The sequence below is a fragment of the Carassius carassius genome, chromosome 11 (assembly GCF_963082965.1).
Source record: "Carassius carassius chromosome 11, fCarCar2.1, whole genome shotgun sequence".
Lineage (NCBI taxonomy): Eukaryota > Metazoa > Chordata > Actinopteri > Cypriniformes > Cyprinidae > Carassius > Carassius carassius.
In genome coordinates, this window is record NC_081765.1 from 13524101 (window position 1) to 13550294 (window position 26194).

At 35.8% G+C, this 26194-nt stretch overlaps 3 protein-coding genes across 3 annotated transcripts; 2 read left to right on the forward strand and 1 right to left on the reverse strand.

The window, feature by feature from the left end:
* The first annotated feature begins 373 nt into the window (after window positions 1-373).
* On the forward strand, window positions 374-3330 carry LOC132152415 (beta-crystallin A2-like). The gene is made up of 5 exons (XM_059561182.1): window positions 374-539; window positions 784-968; window positions 1855-1996; window positions 2187-2329; window positions 2753-3330. The coding sequence occupies exons 2-5, from the start codon at window positions 808-810 to the stop codon at window positions 2898-2900; spliced, it is 594 nt and encodes a 197-aa protein (XP_059417165.1). The 5' UTR covers window positions 374-539; window positions 784-807; the 3' UTR covers window positions 2901-3330.
* A 2974-nt stretch (window positions 3331-6304) lies between these two features.
* Window positions 6305-8881, forward strand: LOC132152416 (protein FEV-like). Its single transcript, XM_059561184.1, has 3 exons — window positions 6305-6933; window positions 7390-7461; window positions 7991-8881. The coding sequence occupies exons 1-3, from the start codon at window positions 6852-6854 to the stop codon at window positions 8542-8544; spliced, it is 708 nt and encodes a 235-aa protein (XP_059417167.1). The 5' UTR covers window positions 6305-6851; the 3' UTR covers window positions 8545-8881.
* A 5057-nt stretch (window positions 8882-13938) lies between these two features.
* Window positions 13939-15959, reverse strand: LOC132152799 (cyclin-dependent kinase 5 activator 1-like). The gene has a single exon (XM_059561696.1). The coding sequence runs from the start codon at window positions 15684-15686 to the stop codon at window positions 14781-14783; it is 906 nt and encodes a 301-aa protein (XP_059417679.1). The 5' UTR covers window positions 15687-15959; the 3' UTR covers window positions 13939-14780.
* Between the last annotated feature and the right edge of the window lie 10235 nt (window positions 15960-26194).

The following is a 26194-nucleotide window of genomic DNA, read 5'->3' on the forward strand; positions in this document are numbered from 1 at the left end:
GCAATACGTTTTATCGTTTACTACACTTATTCTACAGCGGCAAAAAAACAACAAAAGTCTTTCACATACAAAGAAAATAGTTTACTTCCGCGTTGTCTAAATAAGGTGAAAACTGTGATCAAATTCTTTGTGAAATGTATTCTAATATCATTATTTTTCAGAAAAATTCGAGGGCGAGAGAAGTTCTCCCTTAGGCCAACAGCAGCCAGTTCTGACCAGAGAGAGCATTCACAAGCAGGCACCAGGCTCAGTCTGCTCTGTCTTTTCAAAGTCTCATGTCAAAGCATCACCATTGTAAATAGCCATAGGTCTGGCGTGTGGGGGAAGATGGTGGAGTTTTGATGAGTCAGTGGGTCTAAGATCTCCACAATAGGCTGCACAGGGCTCCACAATAGCGATGCATTTTTTTCTGCTGGCTGCTGCTGAGTGTGCAGGCCTGATGAGCATTCTGCACTGAATGAGGGGCACTGTCCTATAAAAACACTGGACAAGGGCTTGGCCACCAGATTGATTATACTGGATCTGTCCCACCTCAGCATGTGAGTATGCCACTGTCTTAGCCCTCAAAGTGTAACATCAGATTCCTGTGCAATGATAAAGAGCACAGACAGAGCGAATGTGATCATATTGACCAAAAAAAGATAATGTCAGCAGGAAACACGTACTATCAACACTTTACCCAGGAATCGATTTTCACTTGATCTACCCAGGAATTTCTCACATGGGTGCATGAATTCACGCTGTGGTCTTGGTTATGCCCCTCTCCCCTCATTTTCCTGATAGAGAGTGCAGTGAACGACAGCAGCCATGAATCCACAGGAGCAGTTGGAGCAGAGGGGGAAGTTTAGGATGACCGTGTTCGAGGAGGAATACTTCCAGGGCAGGAGCTGTGAATTCACATTTGAGTGCCAGAACATTCTGGACAGAGACTTCAGAAAGATTCGCTCCATTAAGGTGGAGAACTGCCCGTAAGTGTAACCTGTTTTAATGTGCAAAATATGAAGCAGAGAAGGATATATGACCATATATAAGAGATACATTTTGATTGATTGATACAGTGAGTTATTTGTAAAAAGTAATATGTGCACAAATATAAAATAAATATACACTAAAGATAAAAATATACATATATTTAAATAATATAAAATGTAGCAGTAAAGACATTATGTTAAAAAAAGATTTCTATGTCAAAGTGCTGTTCTTTTGAAAAAAAAAATATTCATCAAAAAAATCCTGAAACAATGTAAACATTGCAGAAAAAACCCCAGTTTTAACTTTGATAGTAATACGAAATGTTTAATTAGCACCAAATCAGAATATTAGAATTATATCTGATGAATCATGTGACACTAAAGACGGCAATAATGACTGCTGAAAATTCAGCTTTGACATCAGAGGAATAAATTATATTTTAAAATATATTAAAATAGAAAACTTTTTTTATTATAAAAATATATTATTAAAGTTTTTACTATATTATTGTTTGTTCAAAAAATGACACCTTGAGCCTAAGAGACATATATATATATATATACTGTATATACCACAAAACCACTTATTTCATATTTCATAGTCATAAACAGTATTTCCAACTGTAACGATAAACTAAATTCTGTTATATTTATACAAACTGAAACAATGACAGAGAGATAGCAGCGATAGTCCATGTGGCCGGCAGCTGCCAGCTGTGTTGCGTTTGTCTGTGATGACAGATGAGCTGATAAAGGAACACAGAGCCGCTCCATTCAGTCCACACTATTATGTTTGCTTTTGTGTCCTGATCAGAGATCACTGCCATGTAAAACGTTTGTTGTTTCCTGGTTTGCATTGACTATGACATTCTGACTCTTTCAGCTGGGTGGGGTATGAGTATCCTGAGTTCCAGGGCCAGCAATTTATCCTGGAGAAAGGAGACTATCCCTGTTACCAGGCCTGGAGTGGCAACAGCAGTTACAGAACAGAGCACATGCTCTCTTTCAGGCCTATTAAATGTGCTGTAAGTTTATCCCGGAGGGCACACGCAACATTATGTCAAATCTGTGAAGCCTTACTCCAGCACCTCTTTCATAATTTCTGCAATTTCTTTGTTGAAACAGCACATTAGGTTCACTTCATAACAGATATCCTCAAACTCATCACCTCTATGATTTAATTTCTCACACTCACACTCACCCTCTCCCCGACAGAACCACAGTGACAGTAAGATTACCCTCTATGAGTGTGAAGACTTCATGGGACGTAAATTTGAGATGTGTGAGGATTATCCTTCCCTTCAAGCCATGGGTTGGTGTAGCAAGGACGTTCCCTCAATCAAAGTCAACTCTGGAGCGTAAGTCACCTCATCGCCTTTTTAACACTGGTCATCTGTCATTTATTAATAAACTAGGATCAATAACTAAATATTGAATAACTATAATTAATTATTCAGTTTCTTTGAATGTTTATTACAAAATTCAGACAAAATATTTTGATTTCATATATATATATATATATATATACACACACACATTTTTTTTTTTTCAGTAAATGCATTTAAAACACATATCTACAATACATGCAATCAAAACATTTTGTGTAACAAACATTACATCAATTGTCTTTCTAACTATATTACTATATAAATGTATTATACAGAGTGTTGTCCTTTGTGGATATCCATTTCTTTGTGACTCATAATGTATCACTGATGTAGCAGCTCCCTGTCTTATTGGTGTGCAGTGCAATAAATGAGATTTGCCTTTTTCTCTGGCAGCTGGGTAGGCTATCAGTTTCCTGGTTACCGTGGATATCAGTACATCTTTGAGAGGGACAGACACCAAGGAGAGTACAGATGCTACAAAGAGTACGGCACCCAGGCACACACCAATCAGATCCAGTCTATGCGTAGAATTCAGCAATAAGACCCAACACCATTTTGTACCCACCTTGTCAGGCTGTGTTAATACTATACGCAATAAAGACATTATTTAAATTGTAGTAAAAGAGTGTTTGTGGCAATTCCTTACTTCTCTGCTCAGTTCATGGATCTGCTAAGAGGTAATTATTAATGTAAAACAAGCAGATCCAAGGTTTTTTTTTTAAGCTAGGTCTGTATGTAATTAGAACAGGCCTACCAGATTTCCTGGTAAATGTATTCATGCTCATATTTTAGAAGGTTTTTGTCTAGAATAGTCAGACTAGACTGAAGGAGAAACAAGCCACTTCATTATATTTAACTATTAGGATGTTTTATGCTAGCTGATCAAAGTGAAGTCTTGCTTAATGATGTCCTTAACCACCTATTTGATGGATTTGAGACTGTGATATATCTAATAAACATGAATAACTTTATATTAATACCTCATTATTTGTTGTTTGTTGGCCTGCTTTTAAGGATTTCAGATACATTCACATATACATTCATATAAAATTAATACTATTGTTCTTTATATATATATATATATATATATATATATATATATATATATATATAAATTGCCCTTTATGAACACGTAAGCTAAAACATTAGCTGCATTATTGTAATCAAAACATTAAAATGTGGTTAACAATTACCAATACAGTAATAATATTTTACGTTCTTACAAATGTGGACTGAAAACAGTAAGCATATGTTTTACAGAAATATATCGGTACTTCCAGTCTTTCCCATTCTTGGTTCTCGAGCCACGTACAGGGTTGATGACGATAAAGAAAGAAAAGTAAAGAAAAATGTGAATATATATCTTTAGAGAGATAGAGAGAGAGAGAGAGAGAGAGAGAGAACATATGTTATAGCCCATAAGTATGGAAAATGCAGGGGGGGGGGGGGGGGTAGTTAATGTACAACAAATGAATGATGTGGGGGAGGGAGTCTCACTCATTTGGGTTTGTTTGGAGCTGTCCGAGGTCCTGACCTTTGCTGATTAAATGCAGGTGCATCTCAATAAATTAGAATGTCATGGAAAAGTTAGTTTCAGTAATTTAACTCAAATTGTGAAACTTGTGTATTAAATGAATTCAATGCACATAGACTGAAGTAGTTTAAGTCTTTGGTTCTTTTAATTGTGATGATTTTGGCTCACATTTAACATAAACCCACCAATTCACTTAAACTACTTCAGTCTGTGTGCATTTAATTTATTTATACAGTTTCACAATTTCAGTTGAATTACTGAAATAAACGAACTTTTCCTCGACATTCTAATTTATTGAGATGCACCTGTATATGTCGCACATATTCTTTTTTCATTGTTAAAAACAGCCGAGAGCAATGGACGAATCTTTTTAACTATGTGCTAGGAAGTGCGGGTTCTTCGTCCAATCAAATGGTTCGTAAACCTGGGATCCGGGTGAGATTCCGCCTCTTACCTGTTTGTGTTGTAACCGTTCAGGATGCTGTATTTGGCTGCGCACACCCACTCACAGGATCAGACGTGGACGGAGCAGTTGCTGTTTGAAAACCCACTCCCACACCCAGTCCAGGATCTCCTAAATGTTCAACCGTACACACCTTTATCAAATACACATTTCACTACGAGCTGATTAAAAGTGTAGCACTCGTTCTAAGGTCAATGATTTTAGGATAGACAAGAGTGCTGAAAGCAGCTGGATCTGACAAAGGCTGCAGTCTGACATAACAGGACGGGGTAAGTCAACTTATTAAGGGAGCAAATCAGGAAATAGACCGGCACTGTGCTGAGTGTTTAGCAGGAAATGGCAGACAGGTTATAAAGCTATGAATCACAGATCAAACCTTTTAAACTGCACACAGTGAAACTTTAAATAAATGACCTAAATATGCTAGGCTACTTTTAAACGTATAACATAAATTGATTAGTTATATTCCAGTAAAATATTTAAATAAAAATCGTATTCATTAGAGTTAAATCAACCTGACTACAAGGTTTGGTTACATCAACAATAGAAGGGGAGACAGGGGAGTTCTGTAACACAATTTGTTAAATATCTATATTACAATGTTGTTTGTGCTATATGTATACTTTGATATAACTAGCTAATTTTCCAGTGTTTTCCTGCTTCACATTAACGGTGTTTAGAAATATTTTTTTCCGATCCCTGAACTGAAATAAATAACAAATAGCCTATAAAGGGCGCTGAAGTTACAATTTACCCACTACTGAACAAATATGTACGGCTATTAAAACATGGCCATTTTACATATTGGTAATTTATCGATTGGTTAATTAATTCACTATTATATTATTTATTATCCCCAGCAAGGCCTCATCTGATTTTGAAATTTTAATTTGATCATTTTAGCACAAACATTTGAATTCAAAACTCAAAATTCTCAACAACAAAAAAATTAAATCAGTTTATTGAAAAAATAAAATAAACAGAGCAAATAAACTTTGGATTCAGGTAAAATCTCCTTAAATTAAGCATTCTGTTTTTACAGTGTGTAAACATTGTTTAAAAGCTATCCCTTGATATTAAAAACATAATGAAATTATCTTCTATAGCAGATTTCTCAACTATTCTCTACATTTTTATTGTCTATAGTTTTCCGTGATTTCCTAATTACTTTATTTAGGAGTATTCATCGTGCACCAGGATGGAGCTGTCTATGTCGCGTGGACAAACTGAAACCTTGACTTGCATCCGGGGCTTGTTTTAAGTTGCCTGCGATCTATTTAATGACTCAGGCAGCTAAAGCAAGTCTGGGACGCCAGAGACAACACGACAGAGCGCGTCAGAACGATGCACAGAAAGAACTTCAAGATGACAAAAATTATTAGGCTACACCTAATATTAATGTTTGTTCATGTCGGTAATGATGCTGTTCTGACAGTTAAAACTGATGCAATCAATTATTGTACAATGTGGTTATACACACAATAAGCAGAATGCAATGTAATCACAGGACCTGACATGAGAATTATTTAGCCCTTATTTCAAAATATTTACCCTTATTGTCAGTTTTAAACAATAAATACACACCCCTGTAAATATAATAAAACATTTATCTTCCTTCTCGTTTTTATTTCTTTTCTTTTTCTGTTACTCAATTAATTCACGAGTGGATGGTCATGTGGGATTATTGTCAAATAGGTTGAACCCAATCTATTTTGTTGGTGTTGTTATTTTAAATAAATAAACACTCACAATCTCTATTTCAGAACCTAAATCTATATCTGCTATGCTACTATTTGTTAAGATTTGGTTTTGTAAAAAACACACATGAAAAATACATGAAATTCATTATAAACTTTCGTAATAAAAATATGTTACATGATAAAATATCATCAATTTAGAAAGGCAGAATATTACACTAATTTAGAAAGGCCATATTAAAATGAAAAAATAAAATAAATAAATAACCAGTATACATATAGGCCTGCATTATGTAACAGTCCAACAGAAGTGATAAACAGGGCAGAGGGTTTACAATACCATCTATAGCGTATTAAATCAGCATAAGTTTGGGATAAAATGTTCTTGTTTACCATTACGCACTTAGGCATAGTTAAAAGGTAAATATTCTCAACCAACATAGAACAGGCCTTTCTGTTTACAAAGAGGTAAAAAGGCGGAAATAAAAAGCATCTGAACCGGTTTCCATGTCAAACACTTCAATTCTCCATAGAAACTCTGATCTTAACGCAGAAACTTTATTAAACCTTGATGGTGGATTGATAAGGCCGCATTTCTATCGGTTCCTTTTTATGGAGACGGGGTGGGATGACAGAGGTAAATTGCTCTTTTAATTAAACCATTGCACCGAAGGAAATTGCTGTCTGAATATTGTCTCAGAGATGGGGCTTGTGACAGTTGCCTGGAAACATTAATCTGTCTCACATTTATTCCAGATCACAGTTTTGAGATAAAGTTTAATAAAAATCTTTGCGCCAATGAAAGCCTACCCTTTCACGTCCACCACCAAGATGCTACAGAACAGTGGAGGAAGCCTTGTGTTTAACATGTATCTCTCAGGTATACAGTCTTTTTGTGCGTAAAATTAGAAATATTGATGAAATGACTAAAAAGAAATGGGCAATGTTAGGGGTGTGCGGGTGCAATGCTGCGCACCATCGCCAGTGTCTCTGACTTCTCCATCTGGAACACGTGTCCTCTTTTGTCGGAAATCGGATATCCTTTTTCCTGGACGCGTTTCCTGACCTCAGCGCTGAAGTCTGGGCAAATACATCGAGCAGCAACACGACAATACTCATAATATTTAACCTCTTTTGCCGCGATTTGTTATATATAGATGGGTGACATTGCGTGTTTTCTCTAAAAGTACAAATTATAAAAATACAGACGGGGGAAATATGTTTAATACATCTGTTGCGTTTTAGTAATGTTACCCAAATATCTTCAGAAGGCAATTAGAATGTTAATAAAAGCTATATGCAAAATGTCAGACGTATTTTAAACGCTTTCTTTCAGACCCCACAGAAAATCTTCTTAAGGAAAGCAAAAGCCCTTCTTGGACTTCCATCAACACAGGCGTGCAAAAAGGTGAGTGTTGCGATGGATTCTTGCAGATTTTTAAAAATAGGCCTATGCTATTGTGTGCATTGTTAGACTTTTGATATATTTAAATATTTATTTATTTATAGTTCTTTAGAAAACCATCTCTTAAACGTTCAAAAAGAGGGTTTTCGCCTGTGATGCCATTGAGCATTTTGTGTTCCCAAAAGAATCTTACAGTGTAACAACTATTCTGTGTGTGTAAAAAGCATTTTAAGAAATTTTTAACGCTACAAAAAAACTAAAAAAATATATATAAATAAATAAAAAATAAAATAATGGATCCATAGATATCAATAAAGAACCCTTAGATTTTTAGATTGGTGCAGAACCAAGAAGCCATTATAAATCATCTCCAAAGAAAAAAGATGAGAAAGAACCTAAACCATTCTAAAAACTCAGTAAAACTGTTTTTGTAGTTTAATAACATAAAAGAGTTTCCGTTATTTACTTCCACTCTTCAATACTGATTCTGTTTGCTTTCCCTACACGTAAGCCTACATTCCTTGCGTTTTAGGAAGTGGACAAATCCAGCTTTGGCAATTTCTTCTGGAGCTGCTGTCTGACAGCGCCAATATGACCTGCATCAGCTGGGAGGGCACCAATGGAGAATTTAAACTGATTGACCCGGACGAGGTGGCCAGACGGTGGGGGGAGCGCAAGAGTAAACTGAACATGAACTATGATAAACTGAGCCGAGCTTTGCGCTATTACTACGACAAAAACATCATGACCAAGGTGCACGGAAAGCGTTACGCTTACAAATTTGACTTTAACGGCCTGGCGCAAGTGTGCCAGCCCTCCTCAACCGAACAAGCTATTTACAAATTCCAGAGTAACTTCGCTCCTATCCAGTTTTCAGGCATTTCCAAACTCAGTCTGATTGCTCCAGGTGCTGGTCCGTCGGGGTTCTCATACTGGCCCGGATCTCCTCCAACCCTCTATCACAGCCACAACCTGCAACCGCCAGGACCCTTCGGTGCCGTGTCTGCGTCGCATTTAAGTTGCGTTAACAATATCAACAGTTTAAATAACCTAAATAGGCCTAATATCAATAATCACTATAACTGAATTGTTCTTTTCTTTCTTTTTTTTTTTTGCTGGATAATTTGGGAATGACATTTGGTGGATTGTTAATGTTCATCACTTTAAGAAAGCAGTTTAGCGCTATGGAAAACAAACACTATCACTTTGTCACTGATTGATTCATCATTAAACTGGCATGAACTGCATTTTTTTATTGTATAGGCTAATGTTCTCTGAGGTTCACGTATAAGTGTGATTTTATATCAAAAAACATAATTTAGAAGTAATACTATTTTCTATCCTGTTTTTTTAGTCTCTCTCTGCAGAAAAGTCTGGAGCAGACAATTCATTAGTGGTAAAACAAGTTTACTCGCACTATGCGTTAGACCGACTAGCGCTGCATCACTTTCCGTCTCTCTGAAAAGCCTGCATCTATCATAGACTATCTTGTTTAAAAATGAATCCGTAGCAAGTAGAGCAAAAAAACACTGTTTCACTGGAGCGCTTTGCTAATTTTTATCATTATAATCAGCGATTCTGTTTACACTGGGTGCGGCACAGATTGACTACACCCCCGACAGTAAACTGATGTCCCGTTTTCTGACAGGCTAAGCATTTGCGCCGCTTCTGACCTGAAAGAAAAGAGAAGAGATCGCGGCATGACGCAACTGCACTCGCGATCGAAGGTTCACAGGAATTCAAAGATTATTTTTCACAACTTACACTACCATGTCTTGTAATGTTATAATGTTATCTGTATGGTTCTGTTATAAAGTGCCACATTCCAAAACGAGTCATTTTATGAGCTTATGGTTTTAATAAAAGCTCTTTTTTAACTAACAATAATATTTTGAGTTTTTAAACTTACAGGGCTGCGTTTCCCAAAAGCTTCGTAAGTCTAAGAAGTTTGTAAAAACGATCTTAAGACTGATCTTGACGACTGATCGTGAAACCCTAAGTGCATAGACAAAGAAAACAGTTTTATGTTTAATTTTAATATAATATAATATAATATAATATAATATAATATAATATAATATAATATAATATAATATAATATAATATAATATAATATAATATAATATAGATTAATATTATACTTAAAAAAAATAATATTATAGCCTACTATATAGGCCTAGTATATATATCTGTTATTTCCGGGTCCAATACATGACTGGTTTAAGTATATTTCCTACATTACTTATTTATTCTTTTTTTCAGTAATTTAATTTAGATGTGCATTTCTATTTTATTTGTTTTCTGCCCTTTTTTAATTAATTTATATATAGTAATAAAGTGTACAACAAAGTACAATCAAAAGCTTTAATTATATTCACATTGCACTTGAATAAATTATAGGTGAAATGTTAACCTAATGCTGCGTTCCAGACAACTCGTATATAATAACTATAATACAATATTAGTATATTATACCATATTAGTATATTATACCGGTAGCTTACAAAATTAAAATACACTTGGTCTTATTTACACACACACACACACACACACACACACACACACACACACACACACACACACACACACACATATATATATATATGTGTGTGTGTGTGTATATGTATAGGCATATATATATGTATAGGCATATATATATGCCTATACATCGCCTAAAAAGCGTGTGCGCGCTCTTCGTTTTACAATTACACAATGTGGACACAAGAGGACGCCATGTATCTATATTCAACCATATCTACACCTTATTAGAGAGACAGCGCCAAAGGATATTCTTTCAGCTTCATATATTAAAATACTGAAAGAGACAAGCAAGTAAGAAAGGAATCCCGGCATTTTCCTTAACGTATGAAGACTAAGATATACAAATGGCAATGCATTTCCTACTTTGTGGCAAATGGCTTCTTGTTTAATTGGCTGGTAGTTTGACGTCACAGATGAGGTATTTCTCCAGGATTTCTGTGCGTTGTGAGGAGACACATAAGTCCCATCAGTGTGATCGGCATGTCCATAGCAGCTCTTCTGGGCTCCGTCATTTAAGAAGGATTTGTTTGCACTGACACACTGGACCTGTTTTAAATCCAGCTCACAGACTCCAGCTTAGAGAAAGTGTCTGCGCAGACTCTTTGCTTTCGCTCAGTCAAAAGCAATATTTGTATGTGAGCCTAAGATGTAAAAAAAAGTGTAAAAAAAAAAAAGGATCCTCCAGGGGTTTGCTTAATCTTGACACTTTTTGGAAGTCAGTTTTTGTGTAGACACATCTTAAACAGCTTTTGAAATTTTGTACAGCCCCTTTAACACATACTATAATATAACAATTTGTTGTGACAATTAGCCCTGTCCTCCCCTATATTCGAATTATAATAATTGTATTAATTTAATATATCTTCAAAATAATCAATTTATTAATGATTTATTAATAATATATTAATTTATAATTTATTAATGTTCTTAATGTTTATAACTTTCTGTGGCTAATGCTGTTTAAAACATTTGATCTGTTTATATATAACCCTACAAAAAGTTACATCAGATTATAGTAGTAAATACATGCTAAATTCTTAGATATTATTACATTAAAAATAGTAACCCATTTTTATTTGAGAGAAGTAGGGGATGGGAGATAAATGTAAATCATAACAACAAGGAGTGTATAATCTATACTCTTATAATAAGCTCTTCTGTACTTTAGGGTGTAATTGAGTAGGTGAATATACAAGAGTTAATCTGGATATTATCTGTGCTAAGTCCAATGCACCAACTTTTGCATTACACACAGGTTGGAGGAAAGTATTTCAAATCTCTTCTGCCCTAATAAAGTGTACAAAATCTAACATATTCAAATGCTTTTAACTCACACACTGGTACTGCTTTAAGGCATTTACAAAGGCCCAATGTTTTAGTTTAATTGGTGCCACTTGCTGGTCATGTTGAGTCAAGGATAAATGCTATCATTGAAGGAACTTGAAGAGCAATCAATCTAATTCAGGATTGTTAATTGTTATTAGCCCCCTAAAAGGCTGCTGAAATAATTGTAAGGCAGTCTTTCTGGTAAACAACCCTCTGTGACAGGAGAGGAGTGTTGGCTGGTAGCCCCTAGAGAAACCTTAATGAACAGTACTGCTTTGAATCTGTCTGTGTGATCCAGTGACTAACTCCCAGCCAGTGGGTGGCATTGAATGTATCATCCATTAAAGTCAGTCACTGAACGCCCACTCTGACTCTATATCTAATCAACATCCTCCATCTCGCTCTTCCCCAGAGAGACTGAAAAAAAAAGTGTAATCGCGTTTGTGGCTCATTATTCCATACTGAATGCTTAAAAATTCAGACAAAGAATATCCCATTTGCAATGTTTTATATTATTCATGTTTTATTTTATTTTTTTAAACCTGTTATCTGTTTCATGTGACATTTACACTAAGAGCGATACATTAAAAGGTAACTGTAACAATAAGCATTCACACCAGCGCGATGATAAGGTTCTGATTATTAGTTTTCTGTTGTCTGTCGTTTTAAATGCTTGAGTTCTTTAAAGCAGGGTTGATTCTGATTGGATTTCTATGTCTTTATCTTCATCAGCTGAAAAAAAAAAACCCCAGCATGAACATTCTTCAAAATGTCTCCTTTTTCGTAAAAAAACCCCCAAAAAACAAAGAACAAAGCAAAAAAAAACAAACATGAGGGTGATTAAATGATCACATTTAAATTTTTGGCTTAATTATTCCTTAGAACAAAATAAGTATATTCTTCTTCTTTTTAAAAGTGTAATGTAGATAACTAAGCTGAAGAGGAAAGATTTCACTGGCTTGTATTGATGTGCTCATGGTAAAGGTGTTTATTCACTGACCTGCCAAAAGAGTATTACTACTGACACTTTGATTTCCAGTGTGATATTTCTACTAATCTGGGATTAGTTAGTGGAAAACCTTAAGTAAGACCTCTTATATACAATATATATAGCAGGGCACAGTATTGTTAAGGTCAAGATGACCATGACTACTGGAAAAAGCCTTATGACAGATTAAGGAAACAAGGACAAAAAAAGAAGTAATCATACTACATAACGTACTTGGCACTTTATTTAGGGTCTGTGGGTAATCACTTATTTACTAAGGATCCTGGAATCTTCTAAGGTGCAACTAATAAGGAACAATCATTCATCATATTAGTGTCATTGATATTATTTTTGAATATTATGAATCAGTTGTCTACAATTCAGAACTGAATGAAGATTTCCATTTTTAATTAAAATAGAATTCTGAAAATTGTAATTTAAAGAAGAAGAACTAACAATGATCTGAAATTGCTTTTCAACATTGTAAATAAAATATTCGGAGTATGTTTCACAAGAAAATACAATTTCAGTCTTTTCTGATTTGTCAAAGCAATTTTTGAGTAAAAATGGTTTAATTAAGAATTGCCAAGTATAACACATTATAATTTAAACATTACATTTTGAAGTTGAAAGACTGAAATAGTATTTTATTGTAAAAAGCACTCCAGTAATCTTATTTACAACTTTAATATATATATATATATATATATATATTTATATTTATATATATATATATATATTTTTTTTTTTTTTTTTTTTTATAAATATAGACAGACAGACAGATTAATAGACAGACAGACTGATGCTTACAACAGGAGATTTCAAAATAGTTACAAAACTGTAACAGGTGTTGATTGCGAGCTACTTGAAAACTGCTTGACACAAAATAGTCTCCTTGAGTATATTTCTAGCGTGCATGTGGCTTGAAAAGAAAGCGTGCGCGGTTCCGCGGTGCCGTGAACGAGCGATCCTGCGGTTACTATAGCGACAGACTGGAGAGACGAAGGCCCAATTCACTGTCTTCCGCTGACCCAGAGAAACCCCTCTCACAGACTGCAGCAAATTCCAGCCAATGAACTCGAAGATCATTCATGTCGAGTATTTTATTCACAACTCTGCGAGACTCGCTCATTTCTGCTTTCAGTTGAACGGGATTGGTTGACGATGAAAAAAGCCCACAGAAAAAAAAAAAAAAAAAAAAAGAAGATTAATAAAAAATGACGTAGGCTAGCCTTGGAGTGAAGTCCTAAACAGGATTGATCCATCTGTAAAGTAACTAGATTGATAAAAAGATAAATCAATTTAATTTTCAAAAATATGTTTAGGAATCGAAGGGAAACGATTAAAAGAGCAAATAAATAAATAAATAAATAAATAGAAAACACGCAAAATAAACAGAGAAGGAATATAGCCTGTAAGTTATACGACAAAGTAGCCTATAAGCAAAGTGACTGCGTGTAACAGATTGTGAGTTTTAGTTAACACAGAATGATGATGGATAGGTGCCTTGTCCCAAAGATCATCTGAAGTTAATAGTGAAAAAGTTAAATGGATGCTATATAATCTTATCATAATATTTAGTCAAATGGCACGTGGTCAGTGCATTAATGAGCTCGATGCGTTCATTATCGATCAAGAAAACCAGGCAGACTGGGTTTTATTTCGTTCAAGCAAGAGCACTGAAGAATCACGTCGCAGTATAAAATGAACTCCAAGCATGATTTGCCCTTTTTTTCAAACCACTGTGAATGAATCAAAACAGTAAGATCACACATGAATTGGCACATCTCAGTGAAGAGAAAATACTTTCAAGTTTCAGATCCAGAATGGCTGGAGACAGGCGTCTGTCAGTAGAGTAAGTTGAGCACACACAGGTCAGCACCTTGGATAGTTCCATTCATTTCTTCAACTGGAGCTTTACCCTCCTGAGACCCAGTCAACTGTCCACAGTATCTTTCAAGACTTGAAATAGCAACGTCCAGACTTTTTAATAATAAAGTGGTCAATACAATATTCCATAAATGGTATATATATTTTAGAACTAAATGAATACAGTCTGTTGGGCTACACCAATCACTTAAATTATGTAAAACAATTCTAATGCATACAACATATCTTTAGATCTCAGGAGGATAGAGACCCAGATAACTTAGAAATGACAGATGAGACTGACAGTTAATAAACGTTGTGTCTTCCCTTTTTATGAATGATTGTGAATCACAGCAACTGATGTATCTATACGACATGCGTAAAACTGCAGCTACACCGATGAAGCGATGTTTGCAATTATGGATCACTTCACCGGGCTACTTAATACTGTTAAAACAAAGCAAACACATAAGTGTCATAAATAATTAATTGATTAATCGGCTCATGGTGCAATGCAACAGTCAGGCAGAGCTGATTACAATTACATCCAATAAATCAGCAGTAGCCTAATTGATCTCTGCTCAGATTCTGATCACACTCAGCGGTCCAGTTCGCTTCCATCCTTCTTAAGATCTCCTTTGTTTTTTAAATCTTGGAAAACCTCTGTGAAAAAGTGCGGATCCATGTTAATCTGCAGCATTTTGCCGCTCAGTTTATCGATTACATCTAACGAACGTTCCCAGAACACGTCCTTATTGGTGTCGACCATGAAGGGCTTGAGAGGGTACGAAATCTCGTTCCCTATGTAGGAATATGCCAGATAGAGGCAGGTCAGAAAAGTCCCTTGGAGTTCACGTGGATTGTCAACATCATCGGTTACAGTTTCCCTAATGAGGAGATAGACGAACACGAGGTTGGCAGGCGTAATGAACCCGTGGTCCTGCCAGCCCTGCAACAACAGAGTCCTGTCCACATTTCGGAACCAGAGGATAACCGCATTCGGGGTTAGTTCCTTGACTTTGCAGCATCGTTTGCACAGGAATTCGCCCAGACAACGGAGCAGCTCCCCGGTGGAGGCCTGGACGATCACGCGCCTCGGCGAGAGGAGCGACCGGCTGCTGGGCTGCTTCTGAACCGACACCAGTTGCTTCGCCGCTGGAGTCAACTGGTCCTGATCCTGGTCCAGATGGTGAGGAACCGTGGGGATGGACACCGCAAGAGCTCCATTTTTCGTTTTCTTCTCGGACTGTTGCGATTTCCTGAAGTTCTCCTGATTCAGATGCTCGACCTGACTGCTCGCTGGCTGTGGAAGAGGAGTCGGACTTACTTTCTTGGCACTTTTTTTCTTACCTGATGCAGTCACTAGTCGCTTAAATGTGAGCGTGGACACGATCACTGACTGTTTTTTTAGGCTTTTCTCTATTTTCCCGTTGGCTTCATCTTCTCCATCTTTCAGAACGGTCCCTTTAGTTGCTATAGGTGATACAGAGAGCACAGTCCCCATATCGCAGAGTGCGCGACAATGTGTTATGAAACGGCCCTGCGCACGCGGAGACGTCGCAATAGAGATTGAACGTATCAGGTCACAAGTGCAGCTCCATTTCGTTAGTTATACAGGCATGTTAGCAGACTGACGGCCCATCAGAAAGGAAATTCCAGAGCAGTCAGACAATATCTCCACTTCTTCTGCAATGGTGACTGACGTCTTGCATTGCCTACCTCAACTAGGATTTGTGGTGAGCCAAACCAATCTGACATCATCTTCCGTTAACTGGGATTATCCCAGCATGTCTGTGTAATTAGCCAACCTCAGGGCTACAGCCTACAGAAGACGAATGACAGACTAAAGCACCAATAGAAACAAACGTCTGCGTCCACATAATCACTTCAGAAGGTGGAATTTTTAGACCGCATGAGCCAACTATAGTTCTGCTATTCCCAGACAGGCTACAATTCTCTCCTCAGCTTTTACATTTAACCTACTTACCACTGAAATAGTTAAAAAAAGAAAACAATCACCAGAAATATAACCAAGATAAATGCAATGAAAAATTGTAAATAATAATTTAATAATCTTTGGCCCAGATGGTTTTCTACACTTTTGAAAATATATTTTTTAAACCACATAAAATGAATAACATTTTCCCATGTTTTTGATGTTTGGAACAACTTACTGAAAGCAAATTACTCTGTCTTGGCAGAAACGGAGGTTATATGAGTAGTGCTTTAAATTACAATGAGATTATTGAAAGGAAACCCAAATTCATTCCTGGATCAAGATGCTCTATCCCGCTTAAATCTGGATTAAATCAGTCAACATTAACATTTGCTCTATAATTAGCCTAATAGAATCATTCTTCATATACTAATATTTTGTCAGGATACACAAAATAGTCATTAAGTGTCATACAGAGATTTTCCATTCATTCTGCCTGATGAATGCAATTCAAATATGAAATGTCTCAAATCCTGTTTACATTATACAGCTATGCTTTCATCCAAAACAATTTAGAAAAGAGGATGAACAAAAGCAGTGAGCAGTTTGTCACAGAGCCAGCAGTTTTCTTAATGCCAGGTTTATTAGACTGCTAGATTAATTTGCACAGAAACACACTGTTTTTCTGTGTAAGTTAAAAATGGTCTTTTTCATCTTGGTACTGACCCCATGCTGGTCTCCCATCTGTGGCTCTGCCAAATGACAGAAGGCCTGTCTGATCATAACAGCTGGGAGGACAGGTCAACTTTAATACGCTCCAAAGTACCTTTGAATTATACTACATTTGAATTATAATACTTTGAATTAATTATATTAAATATAATATATATATTAATATTATATTATATATAAAGTCTTACATATGTTTGCAGAGTGTTTAATTGTATTTGAGGCACGTGGCATAGTGCACATTATGGAACAAAAAAACAAAAACAATAAAACAATACAATACAATCACTAACTACTCATATTGAGAGTATTATCTTTGAAAATATAGTATGTTACAAATTGTAAATTGCAATGCACATAGTGTGATAACAAAACACACTCCAAAGACTATAAGACACAAGGAACCTGTGAGACTCAGAGGAATTGCCCACAATGCAGCGTCACACTGCTAGAACTGACAGTACTGCAGTCAGGACAGCACCTGTCTAATGAATATGCAGAGGGTTATGAATATTCACCTCTTGCAGCAACCTTACACAGTTACTGAGAAAAGAAATGACTATGAACAATAAAATATTCTTTCCTTTCTCCTCTCCTCAGTACATTTCTTCTGAAGGGCAATGGAATGATCTGCTTTTCATAATAACCAACCATAATTGTAATGGCTCTTTTTAAGCATCTATTTTTAACAAATTACATCTCAGTCAGATGAGGCATTTGAAAAGTTTACCTAATTACATATATGAATCAGCAACACAGCATGCGTTGAGAGACAACTGTTATGGGGGAGTACTTTACTGAGTCAAGGCAACAACATGTGAGTTACGTCCCAGATATACAGTAAACTCGTTATCAGAACATTTTTCAAAGAAGCCAGATGACTAGATATAGCGATGAAATCAAGTGTGTTTAGTATCATTGTCCTAATGGATTCTATCATCTGCCTTGCGTATGTCACTCTTTGCATACTCCCACCACCTTGTGGTCAGTTATAAAAAATGCACTCTATAAAACTAATAAAGCAAAGTTTGTCTAACACTGGGTGACAGTCCAGCTGCATGCTTAACATCACATATGTTCTCTAATCTCATATATAGGGATACATGTACACGGGGGTATTCATATTAAAATTTGAAAATCAATATTATATAAAATTATTTTATATATTAAAAAAGTGTTAAAATTATATCTAAAAAACATCACGTTAAAAAATACAGCACAGTATTAATGAATCTATATTTCAGATGTGTTTTGGATCAAATTTTTTATTATTACATTATCAGTGTTTTTTGTATCAAGTTAATTTTAGTAAGTGTTAGATGAAAGCAAAGGTAAATTAAATGTTTAAATGGAGGAAATGAACAGGCACAAGTGAATATCCGATACAGTACTAATATATATATATATATATATATATATATATATATATATATATATATATATATATATATATATATATATATATATATATAAAATTAAGATGTCAGGCAATAATCAATATTATATGGATATATCATGGATTCTTAATCATATAAATGTACTGTATATCTTGGCTTTCTCAACGTTTCTGAAATTCACTTCTTAGTCAATCTGTTCACTACATTAAGGACAGAAGAGGGCGCCATATACTAAGTCTCAGGAGTGCAAGAGATTAAAAGAAGAGCAAAATCCTGGTGATAGGGAGAGCTGTTGATTGCCCCTGTCAGCACCTCAGGCTAATATTTAATAACCTCAAGCAAGAGCTAGAGAAATTATACACACCTGGGGTCCATATCTGTCTTATATTCTCATCCATGACAGAATCCTGCTTTCAGTCGAGACACTGCTGCCAACAGAGAAATCTCTGAACAAATACCTCCCCAAGTGTTAGTAGAGGAAAAAGCTCTTCATATGAAGGACAACCATGTAGGGGAAGTCGTGGCCTAGTGGTTAGAAAACATGACTCCTAACTCTAAGGTTGTGGGTTTGAGTCTTGGGCTGGCAATACCACGACTTAGGTGCCTTTGAGCAAGGCACTGAACCCCCAACTGCTCCCTGGGCGCCGCAGCATAAATGGCTGCCCACTGCTGTGTGTCTGTGTGTGGACTTTGGATGGATTAAATGCAGAGCATGAATTCTGAATATGGATCACCATATACTTGGCTGTATGTCATGTCACTTTCATTTACTCAGTTTGTCCACATTTAGAAATACTTGGAACTAGCACCATGAAATTTTAAGGTATTAAATACAGTTAATGGAACTATGTAATAACAATTTTTGAAATGTTCTCAATGCTCACTGCAACTGCATGTGTAGAGAACAAATACCCCACCTACCACAATTAATTACAAATCATGTTAATGGATTTATGGGAAAGAACTAGTGTAGGATCCCTGGCAATGTCAATAAAGAAAAAAACTAAATGAAATCAACTTTGTCATCGTGAACATTAGACTGTGGTTGTTTCATTTCTCTTGCCCAGTAAAGCACAATAATCTGTCCACCTCTTTGTTGTGGGTCACATCAAAAGCAAACACAGAGATCATGTTGCTGCTCTTATCACAGGGTTGTCCATCAGGACTCCAGAAAGGGCTTAGCGGCACAGCCAGAGGCAGGTGGGCGGCACAACACATCACTGATACTGCAGCTGGACAACAGAAATGATAAGACAGATCATCCCAAACAGAAACACACACACACACACACAAATTACAAAGCATGAAAAAGTGTTCAAACAGATACACTGTAAGAAAAAAACAAAAACAAAAAAACTTATTTTTGGTTCCATGAAGACCTTTTAACATCAATTGAAAAATTCTATTGACTTTCATTTTCCACTTTAGTGAATCATGAGATAAGTATTCATTAGATTATTACAATTTTCTTCACATTAAGAAAAACTGTTCACTGTAAGATTCTTTGAGGAATCCAAAGTGGTTCTTTGAAACACCCTTTTTGGAACCAGAGTGAAACACACAAGACCACAAAGTAAACAGTAAGCACTGTACTCACACACAATAAAAAATTGTAAAAGTTATAAAAGTGTAAATATTGGTCCTGTCCAAATGGCACTCCAGATGTAGACTTAAATTGATCATTTCTTTTGGGACAGGGCCACCGACGCATTTTAGGTGAGTAAATGCTGAACCGTTATTAAGAAGAAAACAAGAACATAGAAACTGTAGACAAAAAAAAAAAATGTAAAAGGTGCCAGCTTTGTTAAACCTTGATGGGTCTAAATGAAGATCATACACTGGTTAAAACTAATAAAGGCTCAATATGACTGGCCAAGCTCTCTTGAACACAGACACACCTGCCTTTGATCAAAGCCTGCTGCTTGACAGCCATGCACAGTGCGACGCGGTATAGTCCTGTCATACATATAAAGCTGATGCTATATTGAACTGGGCAGCTATCACTTGAAAGGCCTGTATGTTTGTATCTGAAGCTGAAAGACAACAGACGGCATCTGCTGTCTCAAGAAAATGAGGGAAGGAAATCTGTAACACTCCGACTACACTGAGGGGACCTGCAACGTAACAAAACTATTATAACTATCCAGGTATAATTTTCAAAAGTGTCACACTTCAGGTTCACTGCTGGTTATGTATGCTATATATAATTTAGTATGTGACGAATAAAACTCTTGAATCTTGAATCATTGAATAGCTCTGTTGATTTATTTAATAGGTTGTTCCGGTCCTCGAACTTTGGTTTCGTGTCACTCCTTTTGTCTTTGTAGCAGCGAGGACTTCCTGTCTAGCCTTTCTGTAGGTCACATCAGTATGCCAGTAGGTAGCGACAAGTGACTATTTATAAGTGATTCATTCATGCATTCAACCGATACCTTCAAACACAGATAAGAAAAAAAAAGCTGTCTAGCCTTTCTGTAGGTTACAAACACAGATAAGAAAAAAAAAAGTTTGAATTATTATTATTGTTGTTATTTTATTATTGCATTAAATAGGAAACACTCCTCAATAAACACAAAACATAATACAATTCTAAACTGCAAAACATAAATGAAGATTCAAAGAACACAGGATAAGATGTTACTATCCTTTGTGCAAGCATTTCCAAGAGTTCATGAACAGAGAGCCTGATGAAATTTGGGGAGCGCATCGTCAGTATACACCCTCCCCACAGGCGGCCAGCGACAGGGTGATCAATCCTACGCTTGCGTCCCATACCCAATTAGTCATAGGAGTTGCCTTGTTGTTGATAGCCAACATCCCATGGGACTATGCATGGCAGGGGCGTCCTCCTCCCTGAGTCAAGCATTCTTGACCGCATACCTCCTGACCCTCTCACTTCGGGGCCCAGCTGGGGTCTTTCCTCTTCATCCAGAGCCACTGACTGCTGCCTTCTGCCGCCTCCGATACAGCTCTGATTGCTGAACGCTGGCTCTGGCCCTTAATTCCCAGGTCTCTAAGCAGTCTGGCTGTAGATGTTGCCACAAAACCTCTGCAGCCCACCTCCACTGGTCGGACTTCTGTGTTCCAGCCATGATGCCGTGCTTCGGCAGCTAGATCGGCATAGCGCAGATGTTTTCGCTCATAAGCCTCATCTACCGAGTCCTCCCAGGGTACTGTGAGCTCAATAATGAAGACCTTCTTTAGCGAACGGTACCAGAGCACCATGTCAGGTCTTAAGGTGGTGGTTGCGATCTCCGGAGAAAACACAAGTTGCCGACCAATGTCAGCTAGCATTTTCCAGTCGCAGGCCAAGCGCAGCTGGTCTCGCTCTGATGGTGTAGAGCTGCTCTTCTTTGGTTTTGCCCCTTCGCGGACAAATCAATAAGTAGTAATTTATATAGAGAAAACGAAAAAGAAAGAAGAATGTTATACGAGGATGTAAAATCTACATTTATGTACAAAAAAATTGGCCAAAACCACAAAGAAGCGAAACACGCCACTGTCTTTATGCCTGAGTCATTGAATCATTCACCGGATTGAATCACTGTTTTTGAACTAACTCATTAGGAAAGCAGCTACTGCTGCTTGGAGACATGCAGTGGTTAAATCTACCGCTTCTGTTATTTTCTTTGGCAAAAGAAGACATACGGTGACTAACAATGTTGTCCCTAAAATGTAAGTTACTCAGTATTTATGGTTGCTTGTGTTCTATTGCTTAATTTTCAAATCGAAAGGAGCTTTTCTTTTCTTTTTCTTTTTTCAAAAAAAGAATAAGACCATCGGCCATTTGTTTATCACTTCAAGGAAATCATTTTGTTGTGTACAATCACGTGATCCTTGGTGGGGAGCTCAATAATTATCCCACCGCAAATTAAATTATTCAGATTATTAACAACACAAGGTGGAGGAAGGACACATAATCCCTACTCTATAGCTTATGATTGGTCAAATTATATTATTTTAGAGCAGTTCATATGGGTTTTCAAAACAAATTTTTTTTTTTAAGTTTGCAACATAGCTATCCTTCAATGTAAACAGTCTGCAAAATTGTTAATCAGAAAAATTCACGATGAATTAAGATATTTTCTCTCAAAAGAAAGAGTCGACTCTGAACCGCCTTAACAAATTTTATTTTCAAAACTTCTGCCTGTAACCTATATATGTCACAAGGTAACACATTTGCATATATCCCGCTTGTCCGCGAAATAAAACACTCTGACCTGCCCACAAACTCTTCCGCTAGTTAGTGTGTTTACATTATGTCGGGAAGCCTCACTGGGCATTCTAACACAGTCCCCACTCGTGCACCTCAAAGTAAATAGTAGTAAAAATTAATGCAATAAAACTGCTGTCACATCTCGTAAAGTACCACCTACAAAGTTTAAACTTACCACTGAGAAACGTCATGCTCAAGCCCTGCTTGTGATGGAGTTTCCGGTCGAGTGACTGGACTCAGGCTCGAATTGATAAGTTAATATTGATGCCATTTTTGTAACCTTATAGCATCTTTGTTTACGGAGAAAAAAAAAATAGTTATGGTAATGGGTGTTTCTTTTCCGACAAGCATTGCATAGGGAAATAGTTTACAGACTTTATAAGCTCAGAACTTCTTTGAACGAATCTTTTCGAAAATCATTGAAAAAATATTCTTATATTAAATGTATATTCTGAATGAATTACAATTTTTTTCTGACCTTAGATGAATTTAAACCTGTTATAGGGGACTCTAACACAATATTAGGACACTTTAAAATTCCACATGACCTGCTCTTTAAGGCTCCTCCTGAAATCTGACTAGATGGTTTAATTAAACCTACTGGCAGCTGGATGGCAGTAATTTACTGTCAAATGTTTTAATGTAACTGTATTACAGTATTTTGTAAAGTACTGTTCTTTCATGTACAGTTATGTACAGTACTGTATTTTCATTTACAGTATTTTGTACGTTACAGTAGCCTACTTTAATTTACAGTATTGTTGTCATGCTGTCATGTACAATATTAGTACTGTTGAGTTTATTTTATCATATTTTACACCCCCTTCCTAAAAAAAAACACAACTTGTTAACTGTATAATACATACATATATATATATATATATATATATATATATATATATATATATATATATATATATATATATATATATATATATATATATATATATATATACACATAATTTATTGATCATTTAATATGTTCTTTTTAACAAATTATAATCTTGACTTCTACCCTGATAACACATGCCCATCATGGAATTGTCTACTTGATGTCTGCATTTACATCTGCAGTACATATTATTTAGAGTGTTTGTTCATCTGCAATATGCCTATAGGATGTTTCCTATCAGATGTCAAATAGATGTTTAGAAGATGTCTTTAAGATGTTTATGATTTAGAATGTAAAACTGACATCTTAGAGACGTCTACCAGATGTTTAAACATGACAGATGCTTTCCAGATGAAGCGATCTTTAACAGACATGGTTCTGGGACATTTATGTCTTTAACCAGCCATTACAAATGCATAAATAATGTTTTGTTTTAAATGTAAAACGTTGAATATTGATATTTGAAAAGATTTAAAACATGAAAAGATACTTGAAATGTGAAATTAAAGCCGCCATATTGGTGGCAGGCCTATGTGGCAGCAATCACTTGTTAATAAGCAAGTCATTTAGATTAAATCGATTTATTCAAAAGGTTGAAATGAGTGAGTCACTAAATCATTAATAAAAAAAAAGACAGATTCATTCAATAAGAAAACACCATCCTGAGTTGCTCAGCGGTGCAATACAGTGTTGTTTGGAACTATTTTCATTAGGGAAATACAGCAAAAACAGGCATCTAAATTTAAGTAGCCTACTAGATTTCTACTGTATTTAACTATATTAAGCGTGTATAAAATCAATATATCATTTGTTATCATGCTGATATCTGGAGGAAAACATCATAGTGTGACATAGACAAACCATATTAAATGAAGGGATCACCGTTTTTGCTGTTGCACTGCATACATAAATTGTGAATTATGAAAATTAAAAATAAATTGTTTTAATTTATCTTGTAGAAAGCTTGTTGAATATAAAGTTCTGTGATGAATCATCCTCAAACTTAATCTTGAACTTGGTAAAACGTATCTTTATCTAAAATGTTTCAAGCCTTAATATTTTTTTTTTCTTTTGTTACTGGGATAAATCATACTCTGATATATGCTCAAATATTTCAAAGTGGTGCCCTACCTAGAAAATTCCCCACCAGCCGTCACTGGTGTCACTTCCTATTAAAAACAGTTCCAGAAATTAAAGCAAACCACTAAATATTTCTGGGGATATAATGCGGGATTTTGTGTATTTAAACTCACAGTAAATAATATATCTTTCACAGGCTCGGTGCAGATGCATTGAAGTACACATTAACAAACTGCCTAAATGTCCCACTGATGAGTTCTTGCTGCTGCTCTTTTGGGTGATTGGGTGCAGGTGATGCAGAGTGAGACCCCCCAGCTGGTGCTGAATCTAAGGTCATATACACTTATATCATAGTCTAACAATGGAAACTTGAACAATAGCATAGTCAAATGTTCCCCTTGATTTCAACCTAAAGGTCTTTAAACACCCTTTAAGGCATGTTAAAAATGTAAACAGTGATCTTTCCTTCCCTCACTCATTTCTGATCTGCACTGATGTGTGTCTGTTCAACAGAGTCTTTCAAAGGGATGTCTTTTAAGCAGCAGCACAATTTAGTAATTATGATTACTGCTATTAATGAAGGTTTAACAGCTATTTTAATAATAGCACTTTATAGGCTACAGTACAGATCATTTTAAAGATATTAAATAATAATAATATTGCAGCAATATATAAATAGTGTATAATATATAAATAAAAATAATATTTAAATTATGCAAGCAGAATTCAATTTAGCTGTAAAGCAGCTCTATAAAGAAATGGGTTTAACAGCGCTGCCGAAGACGCCAGTTTATCTGCAGAATCAGTGAAGTAGCGAGTAAAACGAGTTCGAATTTGTCTTTTGCCGAACTCGTTCTTCCCCTTTTCCCACCACATATCAGATTAGAAAGGCATTTATTTTTAACAGAAATAAAGGAAATTTTAGGACATTGGAAATAAAGTGGCTCATTAATAATACAGTGTTATATATGGTTAGGTGGGAAGTGCTTTATTGTCCCAATTAGGTGGAATCCATTTAATAATATTAATAAATATGAATTCACACTCAGCATGTTATTAAACTGTGTTTTATAATGTACCACAGTATACTGGAGTATATGTCTGCCACCTTATTTACACTTAAAGTAACTAGAATATAGCCTATCACTTTTTCCACTTAGTGTAACTGTCAAAAAGAAAACAATATCATTATTCAGTTAAAGACAGCTCAGTGTTGATTCAGTTCTTTTCAATAGGCCTATGTAAAGTTAATTAAATATGAAATGAGTTAAATTGGGCAATATAGCGTTGCTTACTAGTATGTGTTCATGTGGTAGAGCATTGCCTTATGAAGGGTTTGATTCCCTGGGAACACATGATAGGTAAAAATTGATAGCCTGAGTTCACTGTAAGTAGCGTCTGCTAAATGCATAAATTTAATTTTTAATTTAAATTTAATGAACCCTTATTAACAAGCCTTTGTTAAAAGAATGGTTAGCACATTTATTTGTAAAGTAACAGGTAACTGGTTCAGTGTTTGTCATGTGACAACACTGTAGCATACTACTCTGAAACATTTAGTTGCTTATTGTATATACTGTTTCACACACTATTCTTAATTAAACAAATAGTAGGCAGTATACACTGTATACTGGGCAGTAGGCAGTATGTTAGTATGTCATTTCGAACACAGCCCTAGATTAGCTGGTTCAGATGTGTTTAATTAGGGTTGAAGCTAAAGACTGCAGGACAGAGCTTGGAGAACCCTGAAGTAGACAGTCAA

Coding starts and splice junctions, on each gene's coding strand:
- LOC132152415 (XM_059561182.1), top strand. CDS start 808: ATGAATCCACAGGAGCAGTTGGAGCAGAGGGGGAAGTTTAGGATGACC. Junction 969..1,854: donor ATTAAGGTGGAGAACTGCCC/GTAAGTGTAACC, acceptor TGACTCTTTCAG/CTGGGTGGGGTATGAGTATC. Junction 1,997..2,186: donor TCAGGCCTATTAAATGTGCT/GTAAGTTTATCC, acceptor TCTCCCCGACAG/AACCACAGTGACAGTAAGAT.
- LOC132152416 (XM_059561184.1), top strand. CDS start 6,852: ATGAAAGCCTACCCTTTCACGTCCACCACCAAGATGCTACAGAACAGT. Junction 6,934..7,389: donor GTTTAACATGTATCTCTCAG/GTATACAGTCTT, acceptor GCTTTCTTTCAG/ACCCCACAGAAAATCTTCTT. Junction 7,462..7,990: donor CAACACAGGCGTGCAAAAAG/GTGAGTGTTGCG, acceptor CTTGCGTTTTAG/GAAGTGGACAAATCCAGCTT.
- LOC132152799 (XM_059561696.1), bottom strand. CDS start 15,686: ATGGGGACTGTGCTCTCTGTATCACCTATAGCAACTAAAGGGACCGTT.